The sequence below is a fragment of the Chlorella variabilis genome (assembly GCF_000147415.1).
Source record: "Chlorella variabilis unplaced genomic scaffold CHLNCscaffold_22, whole genome shotgun sequence".
NCBI classification, from domain to species: domain Eukaryota; kingdom Viridiplantae; phylum Chlorophyta; class Trebouxiophyceae; order Chlorellales; family Chlorellaceae; genus Chlorella; species Chlorella variabilis.
In genome coordinates, this window is record NW_005435066.1 from 22,541 (window position 1) to 37,803 (window position 15,263).

At 67.8% G+C, this 15,263-nt stretch overlaps 5 protein-coding genes across 5 annotated transcripts in view; 2 read left to right on the plus strand and 3 right to left on the minus strand.

Moving 5' to 3' along the window:
* Window positions 1–3,452, minus strand: part of CHLNCDRAFT_58840 (hypothetical protein) — a 6,528-nt gene extending 3,076 nt beyond the window's left edge. The window contains exons 1-10 of the mRNA XM_005844493.1: window positions 3,373–3,452; window positions 2,469–3,139; window positions 2,080–2,328; window positions 1,607–1,750; window positions 1,322–1,365; window positions 1,173–1,191; window positions 820–977; window positions 558–697; window positions 322–438; window positions 13–130 (exon numbers count right to left, since the gene is read on the minus strand). Of these exons, the coding sequence (XP_005844555.1) occupies window positions 13–130; window positions 322–438; window positions 558–697; window positions 820–977; window positions 1,173–1,191; window positions 1,322–1,365; window positions 1,607–1,750; window positions 2,080–2,328; window positions 2,469–2,911 (1,432 nt within the window). The 5' untranslated portion in view covers window positions 2,912–3,139; window positions 3,373–3,452. The remainder of the gene's footprint in view (window positions 1–12; window positions 131–321; window positions 439–557; window positions 698–819; window positions 978–1,172; window positions 1,192–1,321; window positions 1,366–1,606; window positions 1,751–2,079; window positions 2,329–2,468; window positions 3,140–3,372) is intronic.
* Window positions 3,453–3,821: 369 nt separating this feature from the next.
* On the plus strand, window positions 3,822–4,726 carry CHLNCDRAFT_138766 (hypothetical protein; the record flags this gene model as incomplete). The annotated part of the gene is made up of 3 exons (XM_005844396.1): window positions 3,822–3,968; window positions 4,042–4,164; window positions 4,550–4,726. The coding sequence occupies 3 exons, from the start codon at window positions 3,822–3,824 to the stop codon at window positions 4,724–4,726; spliced, it is 447 nt and encodes a 148-aa protein (XP_005844458.1).
* Window positions 4,727–4,934: 208 nt separating this feature from the next.
* Window positions 4,935–5,449, minus strand: CHLNCDRAFT_138767 (hypothetical protein; the record flags this gene model as incomplete). The annotated part of the gene is made up of 2 exons (XM_005844494.1): window positions 4,935–5,150; window positions 5,330–5,449. The coding sequence occupies 2 exons, from the start codon at window positions 5,447–5,449 to the stop codon at window positions 4,935–4,937; spliced, it is 336 nt and encodes a 111-aa protein (XP_005844556.1).
* A 4,152-nt stretch (window positions 5,450–9,601) lies between these two features.
* Window positions 9,602–14,189, minus strand: CHLNCDRAFT_54386 (hypothetical protein; the record flags this gene model as incomplete). Its single annotated transcript, XM_005844495.1, has 7 exons — window positions 9,602–9,817; window positions 9,968–10,803; window positions 11,176–11,794; window positions 12,288–12,406; window positions 12,760–13,126; window positions 13,350–13,865; window positions 14,070–14,189. The coding sequence occupies 7 exons, from the start codon at window positions 14,187–14,189 to the stop codon at window positions 9,602–9,604; spliced, it is 2,793 nt and encodes a 930-aa protein (XP_005844557.1).
* A 226-nt stretch (window positions 14,190–14,415) lies between these two features.
* CHLNCDRAFT_54387 (hypothetical protein) overlaps window positions 14,416–15,263 on the plus strand; it is a gene marked incomplete at both ends in the record, with an annotated part of 6,972 nt that continues 6,124 nt past the window's right edge. Inside the window, 3 exons of the mRNA XM_005844397.1 lie at window positions 14,416–14,460; window positions 14,711–14,826; window positions 14,978–15,117. Of these exons, the coding sequence (XP_005844459.1) occupies window positions 14,416–14,460; window positions 14,711–14,826; window positions 14,978–15,117 (301 nt within the window). The remainder of the gene's footprint in view (window positions 14,461–14,710; window positions 14,827–14,977; window positions 15,118–15,263) is intronic.

Below are 15,263 nucleotides of genomic sequence, written 5' to 3' on the forward strand. Positions count from 1 at the left end.
GGGGGCGCTCACCGAATGGGACGCACAGGCACACCAGGCACGCCGGCGAGACGTAGTACAGGCTTTGCAGCGGGTTCATGGCCAGGCCCCGCGCGTTTATAAGGATCTGGACCAGCGTGAGCCGTGCAGCCTGCAGGCAGGGCAGCCAGCAGCCAGCCACAGTGCGCACAACGTGGAAGGAACGCGCCTGGCGGCTGTGCAGCAGCGCAGATGGAGCACATGAACGGAATGTCACACAACGGCGTGTGGAGGCCAACATTTGGCAGCATCTGACTTGCCCACCAACCCACAGCCCTGCCTACCCACACCCACAACACGCACCTCAAAGAGTAGCGCCACCAGCTGCTGCAGGAGGCCCTTGATGACCAGGTTGGCCTCGCCCAGGGCGCACACCACCACGCCAAACGCAATCAGCAGCATGTTGGCCGCAGAGTCCCACTGCGGGCAGGCGCAGGCAGGCAGACGCCCTCACGTCAGCCAGCCCCGCAACAGCAAGGCCGAAGGGATGCCTCCTCCTCTGGCGCCACGCATGGCTGCACGCCAGTCCTGCTGCGGACCTGGTACTGCTCCGTCCCCAACGCCACGCCGGAGGCGTACACTAGCCCCGGCATGAGCGACTTGGTCATTTGGATGAAGGAGACTGAGAGGTAGAGGTAGGCTGAATTGCTGAGCCAGAGGCTCGCCGCGTACAGGACGCCTGCAGGGCCGCCAGCACGCATCCTCCCTCAGCGGCCGGCCACCCACGCCAGTGCCGCGCACAGTGCAGCCCGCGCGCCCAACCCTGGCGTGCCTGCAAGCGCCGCGGGCTGGCGGGCTCACCGATTGGCATCACTCGCTGGAAGTAGTCCTGCGGCGACAGGTTGTGGCTCTTCACCAGCTTCAGCACCCGGATGCAGATGAAGCCCACGGTGGAGCAGAAGGTCATGTGCCACATAGTGAGCGCTATGGGGAAGGGGAAGCCCGAGTAGGCCAGCAGCCTGGCAGGCGGCGAGGGAGGGAGGGGCCGAGCCAGGATCGGAGAGTACAGGTGAGGAGCAGGTCACGTGAGGGAGGCGGGCGATTACATGCATGCACGGCAGCGGGGACAGGGGCAGCAGCAGCAGCTGGTGCCTCTCTGCGGGCGCCGGGTGCTGCTGCCAGTGGAAAGATGCTCGCTTGATGGCACTGCTCACCATTTATTAAACAAAATCACTGCAGCAGCAGCCATGCAGCGGCGCACTGTTAGCGTTGAGAGTTTGCGGGTGTATCCATGAATGAAGCAGCAGCGCGTGCCGAACAGTCGTGTCGTGCAAGTGTCTGCAGCCAGGGGCAAGGCACTCACCAGAGATGGACACTCCCATCCATATTACCACGAATGTATATGCCCTGCGGCAGCGAGTATCAAAGGCAGTGGGCAGATCAGCCATGCAGAGCAATAGGCCTTCAGCCTGCTAGCGACTGGTGCTGGGTGCTCAAACGGCAGGCAGCGCCGCTGCCGGCGGGCGGGACTGGCGAGGGTGCCCGCCGCCCCCCCTGGCACCTCCGCCGCGCACCCACGGCCTCTTACTTGAGCACTTGCTGGAGCACGGCGCCGCTTAACACCATGTTTGTTGTCTGCGCGGCTCACTGCCCTGAGCCCGTGCTCCCTCCTGCTCCCCCGCACTGACCAGCCAACGCAATGTTCAGTGTCGCTTTTGCAAGCCGCTTTGCTTTGAGGAGGAGCCGCCGCTGGGATATAGGCCCCACGAGAGGGGGCACAAGCAGCGCCGCACTGCGAGGGCAGAGGACGTGCGACAGCGATGGCACACACACAGTGGAGAGCGAAACCTATGCGCCCCGAATGTACGGGCTTGATGCAGGTACAGTGGCGGTGGCGGGCGCGCCACCGCCGCCTAGATGAGCCCCAGCGAGGATGCAGGTGAAGCGGCACTTGGGTTCGGCACTGTGATTACAGTGCTGTGAGTCTCACAATTGTTCAGGGCTGTCGTGCAGCTGTTCAGGCCTATCTGGATGCACACCCGCGCCTGACCCGAGCATTTTCAGGAATGCAATGGGTCCCCTGCCGGTGGCGCCTGCGCCTCGTCTCGCTGCCGCTGCCACGATGCACGCCACAGCAGCAGGCTGCTGGCAGCATTGGCGGCTGCCAGCCACAGCAGCGCAGGCTCACACTGCCGCGCCGCCACCAGCCCGGCAAATGCCGCCGACAGGAGCAGCCTGCCGGCGATGGTGCTGGCGTAGAAGTGCCTCGGATGGCGACCTGCCACATCATCGAGAGCTGCTCCTATGTAGTACCAGCCGTACAGAGAGGCCAGCACGCCGCCCACCCGCACCCAGCCTGCCGCCACGCGGCTGCATATCACGGCAGGCGCACCGCAGTGGAACAAGGGACACAGTGATGGCGGGGGCTGAGCAGCTAGGGGCTGGGGAATACTGAGCAGCGCTGGCATGAAGCAGCACACCGAGAGCAGGCAAGCAGCCACATGCCCCACCTGGCATCAAACAGAGCACCAAAAGTGGCTGCGGGCAGGCAGAAGACGCACAGCCCGAACACGGCGATGTACGCGCCGGTGCGCAGAGCCACACGCGCCGTAGCTGGCCAGGCGGAGAAGGGCGGCAAGGGTGCAGCCGTGGCGGGCTGCAGGGTCTGGCTGAAGGCATCGCTGTTGCTGTCCCCAGCTGTGGCCCCAGCCGCTCGTGCAGCACCGGCGGCAGAAGGGAGCCGCCGTGCCGGCCCAACACACCTGCAGCTGCCGCCAGACCGCCGATAGTGCCTGGGATGGGTGCCTGGGAGGGCGCAGCACGCATCAATGTGCTGCTGTGCAGCCTGCAGTGCTGCGCAGGTGGCCTGCTGGTTCCGGTGTGGCAGCTGTAGGCTAGGCATCCGCCAGATAGTTGTGCCTGAACGCACTGCAGCCCTGCCAGGCAGTGTCATTGCGCCGTGGCCTGTGTGCCGCTGCCGCCGCTGCCGCTAGGGGTGCTGCCAACAGGACTGCCGCCGCCGCTGCTGCTGCCGCTGGCCTCGAGCGCCTCCCAGTTGTCGAGCGCTTGGTCCACCGCTTGCGCCGCCCTGGCCCGTGCGTCTGCCTGCCACCGCTGGGGAAGCTCTGCGGGGACCGGCTGCACCACCTCGGTGATTGTGGCGACACGGCTCTCCAGGGCCCTGAATGTGATGCAGCAAAGGGAGTCCTTTTTTGATAACACCCAGCTGGTGCAGGCAGCGAGCGGCATGGCAAACAGATGGGCACTTGCGGACACAGAAGCTAGTGTAAGGACGGCCGGGCCACCGGGCGCCCGACTTTGCCGCCACCACCCTGCGAGCCAAACGCCTCCCTGTCGCAGCTGCACTTCAGCAAGAAGCAGCCTGATGCATCTGTGTTGCTGGCTGAGCCCTACCGGACTGCTTTACCGAGTTCACGGAGAAATGAAGACATGGGCTGCCTTCCTGGGCCCGCAGAGCTTCTCAGCGCGTTCCCTTATGGCGGCCGGCGATGTGTTGCTTGAAATGGAGGAGCCTCATGGAAATTTCTGACTGTGTCCGACGTGGCATAGGCCAACGATGGGCGAGAGCCTGCCAAGGCAGGGGCACACCGACACAAGGGGGAAAATGCGATATATCTCCATACTTGCCGCAGCCCCTGGCTTGCGACCCCGTGTGTTCCTCCAGGTTCTCCCCGCGGTCTTGCTCGCCTCCGCCCCTCGTTATTACCGCTCGGGGTTGGCCGGGAGTCCAGGGGTCAGTCGCGGCGCCATTGCCTCCAGGCGCCACTGCCTCCACGAGAGGGGGGCGCGCTGGCGGTGCCGCCACCGCCACCGCCACCGTCGTCATTGCCCTCACGACAACCATGCTGGTGGTGCAGGCGGCTAGATTCTTCTGCAGCGGCTCTGGCAGCATGGTTGGGAAGTACTCGTACCAGTATGCACGCCCTTCCCTAACGGTGGACGCTGTCATTGCGAGCACCTCCTCGCCCCACTCCTTGCTGCTCATCCAGGTGAGTTTGCTAGCAGGCTGATTTTCAAAGTAGTGCACCTTTTCGAAAGGGCCGTTGTTTACCCTGGTCGCAGCGCAAGCATGACCCCTTTGCTGGCAGCTGGGCGCTGCCGGGGGGCTTTGTTGACGAGAATGAGCCGCTGGAGGCGGCAGCGGCCAGGGAGCTGCAAGAAGAGACGACTGTGGACCCTGGAAGCGTGCTGCTGACCCAGGCACGCCGGGCAGGCTGGCCGCTGCTGCATTACTTGGTGCCCTGCCCATCGTGCTACCCGTCGCTGGGCCGTGCCGCGCTTGCTCCTGAGCTGTGCCTTGCTCGCCTCCTCGTCTGATCGCATCAGGTGGGGGCTTTCGGTGATCCCGGGCGAGACCCACGCGGCTGGTGCGTGTCCGTGGCCTTTGCTGCGCTGGTCCCAAGCACAGATCTAGGGGTCAAAGCCGCCGACGATGCCCAGGCGAGCTGCTAATGCGCAAGGGGCATCACAAGATGCAAGAACGTGGCAAGGCACCTGCCGCTGTGCGAACAAGCATGGCCGGTGTAGCAATGCAATCAGCTGCCTTCTTCTCCCTCCCTGCCCCTTGCAGGCGGCGCAGTGGTATCCCATTGGGCAGCTGCCCACGCTGGCGTTTGATCACAAGCTGATTGTCAGGACAAGCTTTAGGCACCTGGCCCGTGAGGGTGCGGTGCAGCAGACGCCAGGCCTGGAGGAACAGCTGGCGCAAGCGGCAGATGGGCTGGAGGGGCCCTGGCAGGAGCAGTGAACTCGCCCGAATGCCAGCCTGTTTGACGCATCAGCTGATGCCGTGCCTGCTGCGCCATTGTTCGCCATGGCACTTACAAGATGGCGTCAGGCGGCACGAGCTGTTGTGAAACTGTAGAGGGCAGGCAGGGCAAGGGACGGCGAGGCGGGGGAGGAGTGCAGTCGTGGCGTCATAGGCCGGCAGCCGGCTGGCGGCGCGCGGCGCGGGGCTACTGGCCAGGCTGATCGCGCTGCTCTGGCGCAAGTATGCGCAGGTCCAGCCACTGCACGCTGTAGTCTGCTGCGTGTGCCGCCAACCGCGACTGCTGCTGCTGCTGCTGCTGCTCCAGCAGCTGGGCCAGGGCGCCACTGAGGCGCAGCAGTGGCCGCGCCTCTGCCGCCTGCTGGTCCACCACCTGGTGCAGCTCCTCGACCAGCGGCTGAGCCTGCGGCCGAGGGCAGGACGGGGCGGCAGCCAAGCCCGTCGGCACAGCAGGCGGCAGGGAGGCGCCAGCATGCCAAAGCCGGCCAGGCAGCCTGCAAGCTGTGGGCCAAGCTGGCCGCCATCACGAGCAGCTGCCGCTGTGGGGGCCACCCTGCCCACCACCCGCAGCCCCCGACCTACCTCTGGCTCGTGGGACAGCTTCACCAGGGTGGCATCCAGCAAGGCGTTGGCCCACTCCAGCGCCTGCCCCATGCGCGGCAGCACCAGCCCCGCAGGCAGCTCCAGCGGCGGCTGCGCCATTTGGTGGCCTGCCAGCGATTGCCACCCGACGGCGCAGCCGCCCACCAGGCGGGCATGGTTGCCACCTGCAGGCCTCACCGACAGCATGTATGAGGTACTGCAGAACCTGCCACAGATGCTGGCCGTGCAGCAGCTGCAGTCGGCTGCTGCTGCCGCCGCCGGCAGCAAGAGCAACTCTTCCTCTTCTGGCTCCAACGCCGTCTCCGATACCAGCAGCAGCAGCAGCAGAAACGACAGGTTTAGCAGCGGCGAGAGCGAGGAGGAGGCGGCGCGTGGCAAGAGCAAGGGCGGCGATAGCTCCCCCAACTGGCCAAGCGCCGGCACGGTGCGGGCACGGCTGGTGGCAGGGAGGAGCCCCCCTCAACGGCCGCACCAGCTCCAAACCTGCCACAAACCCCTCCGCTGCTCACCAAGGCGGAGTTACATGCAGAATCTCAACGTGTCAAAGGCAACAGCATGCCATGCAAAATGCAGATGGCTACACAAACCAACAACTTATTATGGAGTGAACCACCAATCAATCTAGCAGCACACGGGCAGGGAACAGGGTCGGCTGCCAGGCGGGGATTTTGGCGTGCACACAGAAGGTGCGGGCATGCACCAGGGCATCAGTCCTGCAGGCCGCGGCGCTGGCGCTTGAAGCAGCGAGATGCCTCCACCGCTGCCGCCGCCTGCTGAACAACCTCTGCCTCTGCGTCGGCCTGCAATGCCGCGTCAGGGCGTCGTGCGCAGCACGCCAGGCAGCCCCGGCGTGAGCCCACTCTGCCGCAGCATTAGCCTGCTGCACCGCCGGCTGGGCCGCAGCGTGTTCTGTGGCCGCTTCGGCGGCCGCCTCATGCCCCGCAGCAGCGGCGGCCCAGGCCACAGCAGCAGCGGCAAAAGCCTCGGCTGCTGCTGCCCGCGCGTGAGCGGGCCCAGGCGCTGATGCTTGGGGCACGGGTGGCCAGGGCCCGCTGGGGGGCGGCCGCGGCGCCGCCGCTTTGGAAGGCTTGCCACTGGCGCCGCCGCTTTGGAAGGCTTGCCACTGGCGCCGCTGGCGCCTTTACCCTGGCGTGGCATCTCCTCAAGCATCCTAAAGATTTCTTGCACGTCCCTGTCAAACTCCTCCGCCTGGCGGTCAAACTCCTCCGCCTGGCGTTGGTCAACCTCCATCTTTTGCTTCTGCTTCATCATCCAAATCTCGTGGCGCATCTGTATCTCGAGTATTTCCTGCTGTGTACTGGAGCTTAGTTTGGATATTGGTTTGGAGCTTGGCTTGGAGCTTGGTTCAAACAACCAGTCCCACCATGGCCGCTGCGTGCCCTGCATGTCAAGAGGTGAGTGGCAAGGGATGGGTAGACGGGCAGGCGGGTACGGAACGACAGCGGTGCCGCCGCGCAGATTCATGCTGCAGCATGCAGCAGAGTTGGCAGGCCAGCAGGCGCGCAGTCACAGCGTACACGCTGCAGGAGCCACACACGGCCTTACTTACGCTTCCAGGGCTCTGGTCGGGCCGCCGCTTGTGCGCCTCGCCGCCGCCGGCACTGCCAGGGCCCGCTGCAGCAACGGCCACCAGCCTGGGGCGCCACGCCTTCCGTGCTGCGGGCCGAGCAGTGAGCGACAGCGAGGCCTGGCGAGGAAGGGGGACTGGGAGGACATACGTCACCTGGGCGCACTGGCTAGCGTGGCCCCCTGGAAGCCAGGCTGTGTGCAAAGCTCGGCTTCACACAGCCGTGGGAGAAAAGGCGAGTACCTGGAGCCAATTGTCGCCAACGTCGCCAAACCACCTGTGTACCGCCCCTGTGCCGTACAGCGGTGCGAAATGTTTGGCCTCAGCCCTTCACCGCACCGCCCCTTTCGGAAAGCCCGCAACGCCGCAAGCTGCCCCCGCAGCGGCCGCCATGGCGGCAGCCTTCAGCAACTGTCGGCTCATGTCGGCGTCAGGGAGCAGCCACCCTCAATCGGGCGGGCAGGCGGCAGCGAGGCGGCGCCCTCGGTCGGTGCCATGCACCGCTGCCCCCGGGGATGGGCTGCGTGGCAGCGGCTCCTGGACGCCATCAGACCCCGACAGGCAGCGCAGCGTGCGCGCCTCCCTTGGCCCAGGCTTTAAAGCCGTGGAAACCGCGGCTTTGGGTAACGCTCTTGGGATGTTCCTTGGGGCCTGGCCCTAATGTATGTGGTGGAGAAGCGCGACAAGGCGGCGGCGTTGCGGGCACCAGAGGTGAATCTGCAGGAGGACAAGTACAGTCTGCTGGAGGAGAAGTACCGTCTGCTGGAGGCGAAGTGTCGTGTGGTGGAGGGGCAGCGCCGGGCAGCTCTGATGCGCGCCGCTGGCGTCACCAAAAAGCTGGCAGCGGCGAACAAGACCATTACGCAGCTTAAGAAACAGTTGAAGGAGCAGCAGCCCGCAGACGGCGAGTAATCGCCAATCATCTGGCCATCACAGAGGTGGGCAGCAGGGTGGGGCTGCTGCTGTGGGTGCATACAATCAGGCAGGCTAGCAGCAGCGAGCTGCACTGGCAGACAGATGCCGCTGCCAGCTGCCTCCGTCTCTCACATTCTCACAGTAGCCTGGCGCTCATCCGCCCCTATTGCCGTGCACCTCCCCCTCCAGCCTGCCTGCTGCCGGCGCGGCCTCCTCCGGCGAAGGCACTCAGGACCCGCCGCCCCCGCTGCTGGAGCCAGCTGCGCCTGGCCCTGCCGCCCCGCAGCCTGCAGCCACGCCGCTCGAGGCTGCCCGCCGCGCGGCTCTCCGCTCATTCTGGTCCCTTCTTGCTGATTTTGAGGCCCTGGGCTGTGCCCCCGCCTCCTGGGTTGGCAGCCTCGGCCCCGACCGCCCCCTATTCTTCTCTGCTGGCGGCCGCGTTCAGCTCCGCCCCCCTCCTGTTCCTCCCTCTCCTTGATCATCTGTCGGCCCCACCTGGCCGTTCCCCACCTTTTGCCTGACTGTTACCTCCTCCAAGCTTTCTCATGTCTGTCCTCCTTCATCCCGCCTTCTGCCTGCCTGCCCTGCCCTTGTGCCCGCCGCCCTGCTGCCGCGCTGCTCGCCTGCTGTGCCGGCTTGCATCGGGTTGCCCGTACGCTGTCGGCTGCTGCCTGGCTGTGGTACCCCTTGGCTGGCTATTGCGCCGTGCGAGGTTTGCTAGGAACCAGTGGAGGTGGTTGCGCTTTTCCGCAGTCACGCCATCGGGTACCCGCTGGCAGTATGCTGCAGTGCCTGTGCGCCCGTGCCTGCTCGTGGGCTGCTGTGCCTGCCGCGCTGCCGCTCGGTGTGCTTTCCATGGCGTCCCCCTGGCACCCCCTCTCCTCACTGGGCTGGCTCCCAGGCACCCTCCGCTGCCCCCCGCTGTGCCCGATCGGCTCCTCGCAGCCCCGCGCTCCGCCACCCTGCCTGTTGGTTTGTTTCAACCTTGTATTGTCCAAAGCTAGTGGGCACGGCTTGTGTGTCCCCAGCCCTGTAAATAGCCCGGTTCTCTGTTATCTCAGTCAGCCCCTCCAGATCGGCAGGTTCAGATCAAGGCAGAGAGAATTGGTTGGCGCAGCGGACCCCCTTCCAGAAGAGAGCGAGCGCCTGCAGTGTTTCTGATTCCTCAACATCTGTCGTACTCTGTTTACAGTCAATCGGAAGTGAAGGGGCTCTTGAAGCAGCACACCAGTGGTTCAGAGTTACATGCAGGTGCACAACAGGCGGAGCATGCACAGCTGCAAGGGTTGAGCGGGTGCAGCAGCAGCGCAGTGGCATGCCAAGCGCGCAGCGCTGCAGGCCTGCTGCCGCCCAGCGCGCCGCTGCTCCCACAGCCGCCACTGAGACCTTCGGTGCGCAGCAAAACCGCCACGCCTGCTGCGGGCGGGCGTGGCTGCCTGCCACCTCGAGTGCCACCTCGGGACCCGAGCCAAGCTGAGGCCACCATATGGGCACCATAGCCAGCAGGTCAGCCAGCGCCGGCGTCAGCCCTGCATTGCAGTCGATTGCCACCTACAGGTGGGGCGGATCGAACATGCCTTGCCACCAGCAAAGTGTGTCAAACCGCCGCACTCGGCAGGGCTTGAGGCAGCAGCTGCGCTGTGCGACCTCCGGCCAGTCATAGCGGAGGGAACGCTGCCGCCACCACTAGCAGCAGCATGCAGTCACCGTCATAGGCCGGCAGCCGGCTGGCAGCGCGCGGCGTGGGGCTACTGGCCAGGCTGATCGCGCTGCTCTGGCGCAAGTATGCGCAGGTCCAGCCACTGCACGCTGTAGTCTGCTGCGAGTGCCACCGACCGCGACTGCTGCTGCTGCTGCTGCTGCTCCAGCAGCTGGGCCAGGGCGCCGCTGAGGCGCTGCAGCGGCCGCGCCTCCGCCGCCTGCTGGTCCACCACCTGGTGCAGCTCCTCGACCAGCGGCTGAGCCTGCGGCCGAGGGCAGGACAGGGGGCGGGAGCCAAGCCCGTCGGCACAGCAGGCGGCAGGGAGGCGCCAGCATGCCGAAGCTGGCCGCCATCACGAGCAGCTGCCGCCGTGGGGGCCGCCCCGACCCGCCACCCGCAGCCCCCGACCTACCTCTGGCTCGTGGGACAGCTTCACCAGGGTGGCATCCAGCAAGGCGTTGGCCCACTCCAGAGCCTGCCCCATGCGCGGCAGCACCAGCCCCGCAGGCAGCTCCAGCGGCGGCTGCCACCCCACGGCGCAGCCACCCACCAGGCGGGCATGGTTGCGCAGCAGCGCGGCCAGGTAGCCCAGCAGCCGCACCGCCTGCTGGGCGGGCAGACTGCGCAGCGCCTCACGCAGCGTGGCGGGGCGGTGGCGGGCCGCCACCAGCGGGTGCAGGCAGCTGTCTGCGGGTGTGAAACCCTGCACTGCCGCCTGGCAGCAGGCCGACACCGCACGCTCCCGCGCCCCGGGAACCGCCAGCGGCGCAGCCACCGGCGGCGGCGCAGACTCGGCGCCTTGCTGCCCGGCCGCGCCGCCCGCCGCCGCCACATCCGCGGCGTCGGCCTCTTCTGCTGCCCTCCGCCGCCGGCGGCGGCCCAAGGCCCGGCCGGGCGTGGCCGGGTCCTCGCCCTGCTGCTGCTGCGCCTGCTGCGCCTGCTGCGCCTGCGGTCCCGCCGCCGCCGCCTGGCGCGCCGCCTCGGCCGCTGCCGCGGCCGCCGCGGCAGCGGCCTCGTGCCGCTCTATCCGACCCCGCTCCGCCGCCTCGCCGCTGGCCGGCGACAGCAGCACGTGCAGGAGCGCCGCCACCTCCGCCGGCGGCGTGTCGCCGCTGCCGCAGACCAGGCGCTCCATGGCCCCCAGCTGGCCGGCGTCGGCCGCCGCTGCCGCCAGGGCGGGCACATCGCTGAGCAGGCCGGGGTGCTGCACCTCCAGGATAGCCGCCACCGAGCCCCAGTGCTGGTGCTCTGCAGGCGTGGAGAGGGGGCGCACGTGTGCGGCGGCAGGGCGTCGAGCGGAGCGGCAGTAGCAGCAGCCTTGCGAGCCGCGGCAGCCATGGGCATGGATGCAAGCTTGGCGAGGCGCAGGAGGGGCAGAGGGGGCTCAGAGAGATTCCCACAGTACAGCTTTCTTCAGCGGGTGTCAGCTGTCTCTATCTACTTTGATTGACTGAGGTCATCACAGCCCCTTTCTCTGAGTGCGCGACCAGGCGTGCTGTGCACGCGCCATGTGTGCAGGACAGGGGCAGCACAGATGCACACAGCAACGTGCAGCACGGGCAGCAGAGCGCCACAGAATGGGTGCCGAGGCCGAGCCGGCACGCCGCCGCCGCCGCTCACCTGCCGCCAGCATGAGCAGCCCGCAGAGCAGCCGGTGGGAGAGGGGGAGGCCGGTGCGGCGGCGCAGCTCCAGCAGCGGCTCCAGCGCCGCGCGCAGCGCCGCGTCGCTGCCCAGCGCCGCCGCCGCGGGCTGCTGCACCGCCTGCCACACGCGCCGCTCCTCGGCGGCGACCGCCGCGTCGCCCTCTGCATCCGTGCACCTCACGGACACCTCCCTGGCTCGCACCAGCCACTGCCCGGGCTGCTCCGGCTCCTCCAGCTGCATGTCCACCACCACAGGCCGCAGCGCGCCGCCAAACGGCGCGCACAGCGCCGCCAGCTCGTCGCCGTGCAGCACCCGGGCCGCGGCCGCCGCCGCTGGGCTGACCGCCGCGGTGGAGCCCAGCAGCGCGCCGGCCGCGCCGCCGCCGCCGGCCGGCGGCGGCAGGGGGAGCAGGCCGCTGCCGGCGGCGTCGCCGCCGCCGCCGCCGCGCCGTGCGGCCGCCAGCGCCTTGTCAACTGACAGCGCGCCCAGCAGGTTGACCAGGGTGGGAGGTTTCAGGTCGGAGCAGGTGACAATCAGCACAGCGGTGCCCACTGTGACCGCCAGCTGGTTGCTGCCTGGGCCCAGGCTGCCCACCTGTGGCAGCAGCAGGGGGGGCAGGTTTCGGCCAGGTGGAGTGCAGGGGCGAGGGCAACAGCGAGACGGCAAACAGCTGTAGTGGTGCCGGCAGATGATGGGCTGGGTGCGATGCATGGATGGCATGCAGTGGCGCAGGGCGGAATGCGGTTGGCATGTCTGCTGGCGTGCGCCAGGCCGCGAGGGGCGAGCAGGGCTGCCAGGCAGCCCTGCCCCCAGCGCGGCTGCAGCAAGGGGCAGGCCCATCCTGCCGGCGCATGCAAGCATCCGCGCAGGGCGGCCGCCGCAGGACGCGGCGGCGCGGCGGCGCGCGGGAGGCTGCTGTGGCACAGGAATGACTCAATTAGCCTCCACCGGAGCGCCTGGCGGCGCAGGAGGGTGATCTCAAGGCCTGTGCGTGCGTGGCGGGAGCGTGCATGCTCCGCGCGGCGTGCATGCTATGCACGCGTGTGCAGGCGGAGCAGCGCAAACAAGGGTGCGTCCAACTGCGCACCTGGACCGGCTTGCTGGGGTCCAGGGCAGCCAGGCCCACATCTGCTGCGCTGAAGTCGTGGGCAATCTGCACGCAGGCCGCCGCCTGCTCCAGCACCACAAGCCGCAGCACAGCAGCGCCTGCAGGGCATGGCGAGCAGGGCAGTCAGGGTGGGTGGGTGAGGGGCTTGATGCCAGGGGCGATACAGAGATGCAGGTTTGGCAAGGGCGCAGGAGGGTGCGGGAGGGAGGCCGGGGCTCAGAGAGATTCCCACAGTACAGCTTTCATCAGCGGGTGTCAGCTGTCTCTATCTACTTTGATTGACTGAGGTCATCACAGCCCTTTAGCTCCCAGCAGGCAAAACACAGAGTGGATGCAGGCAGGCAGGACAGGCAGGCAGCGGCAGGCAGGCAGGGCAAGCGTGCACAGCAATGTGCAGCGCGGCGAGGCGGCTGCAAAGCACATGAAGCTCAGCTGGCCCGGCTGCCCTCACCTTCGCTGCCAGCCGCCCAGCCCACCACCGCCACCTGCTTCTCGCCCATCGCCGCCATGGCGACGCCGCCTGCCGCCGCCTCGGGCTCTGCCGCGGCGCCGCGCTTCTTGCCGCCGCCGCCCTTCTGCTTGCCGGCCGGCAGGCGGAAGCCCGCCAGCCGCCGCTGCACCGCGGCCCGTCGGCGGGGGCCGGCGTGGTCTGGGCCCGGCACCAGCGGCCGCTTGTCGCCAGGCACCAGGTAGAAAGCAACCGTGCCATCTGACCACAGCACGGCGGTACGCTCGGCCGTGGTGGCGGCCGCCACGGCGCGGCAGCCGGCGCTGGGAGCCACCAGCTCAACCGCAGGCTCCACCTCCAGCTTGCCGCCCTGCTGGCGGGAGGCGAGGGGCAAGGGGGGCAGGCAGAAAGGAAGGGTCGACCCAGCACGGCATGCAGGATCGGCCCAATGCTGGGCGGGCTCATGAAGGCGGCCCCGCAGAGCCGCAAGCATGTCTCTGTCCGAGGATGAACACAGCACACACTCGGTTCTCTCCTCTCACACAACACACACATCATCCAGACACACAAAAGCACTATCACCCCCAGCACACCTGCACGCGATAGACGGTGGCGCTGGCGGCGCCGCCGGCGCGCGGCTCGGCATGCACCGCCACCAGCACCCCTCGCTGGTAGGCTGCAGCCACCGTGTGCACCACCCGCGCCTCCTCCGCCTCCGCCACCACCTCGGTGCCGCTGCACAGCGCCGCGCCGCCCGCGGCAAACACCGCCACCGCACCGGGCACCGCCGCGCCGCTGCCGTCCACCTGCTCCGCCTCAGCCTTCTCCTCCGCCTCGGCTGCCGCCGCCTCCTCCTCCTCGCCCTCGGGCGTGTGGCTCACGGGGAAGAGGGCGTGCAGGGCGGGCAGGTGCATGGACCGCGCCAGCTGCGTGATGCTGCCGCCGGTGGCGTCGGCCGACCAGGCCAGCACGCTGCCGCCGGTCTTGCCCGCCGACGCCGTGCCGCGCTGCCGCACCGGCGCGTAGCACACGTTGGTGGCATAGTCGTAGACCGCGGCGCTGCTGAACTCCTGCTCCGTGGCGCCTAGCGCCCAGGCCGCCACGGGCTTCTGTGTGAAGAGGGAGCAAGGCAGAGGGGGATGCAGCAGCGTTCGCGCAATGATGGCTTGCAGCTGTACACTGGGTGCTGTTACGAGCGGGTGACACGGCGAGGAGCTGCGGCAGGGCCCTGCAGCGGCCTGCCAACCATGCATGCGCTCTTGCGGGCTCAACCTGCGGGCCCTCCTGCCCCGCCATCGATTCATCACACTCACCCTGGTGTCTACATCATAACAGGTAACGCCATCGCCTTGCACAGACACCAAAACTCGCCCTTTGCCGAGGCTACAAGCCCCTGCCACAGGCCCTGTGCACAGGGGGTACACATGTGACATCTCCCGACAATGTGGGCATTGGTGGGAGGCGCTGGGTGTGATATACGCAATGAAATTCGGCCGCCAACGTGGCACGCCCAGAGAGCTGTCCTATCGTCCCCTGCGCAATCGGCCAAGTGTCTGAGCCGCAGGTGCTTGCTTTCCCACCCTCAGGTGCCCGCATGCAGCTCCCAGCACAAGTGGACATCGCTGGACTTCGCTGCTGAAGGGCTGGGCGAGCGGCGAGATGAACGTGGACATCGGCCTGATCGCTGAGCTGCAGCAAAACACGGTCAGCCGCCCCACCAACCTCCCGACTGCTGCCGCCAGCGCCGCCGCCAAGCGCCCGCCCTCCCTGCCTGCCTGCCTGCCGCTGCTCGGGGCGTCCGAGCAACATGCATTCCTGCTCATCACGATGGATAGCTTGCCCGATACGCTGTGCCGAGCCACCAGCGTCACGGTTTGGGCGCGCAGCTCGCGGCCTCTGCACCCCCGCCCACTGCCTCCGCCCGCCGCCCGCTCTCTGCACCTGTGGCCTGCAGGACCGCATCCGCAATGTGTGTGTGCTGGCCCATGTGGACCACGGCAAGACCACGCTGTCAGACCACCTCATCGCCTCCAACGGCCTCATCCACCCCAAGCTGGCGGGGGAGGTCAGGTGGGGCGGCCCGCCCCGCGCAGCCGCTCCTCCACGGGAGCAGCTGTGTGTTGCCACCTCGGTGCAGCCTGCCAGGCTGCCAGCTGCTGCTGTGTGTGTGTGCCACCCAGCGATGTCCCGGTGCCGCCCGTACCGCACTGTACCACCGCAGGTACATGGACAGCAAGGACGACGAGCAGGCGCGCGGCATCACCATGAAGAGCTCCTCCATCTCCCTCCTCTTTGTGCCCGGCGCCGCCACGCGCGCAGACGGGCCCAACAGCGTGCCCCGCGCCGAGCGCCTGCAGCAAGGTGGTCGGCCGGGGGCGCGGGGGCCGCCGCGGCTGCCGGCGCCAGCCATCGCCCTTGCCCCGATGCTTCTCCACATACTCCCCACCTCTCCACACCTCACACACCTCGCACACCACACAACTCAATACACCACACACCATCCCGTT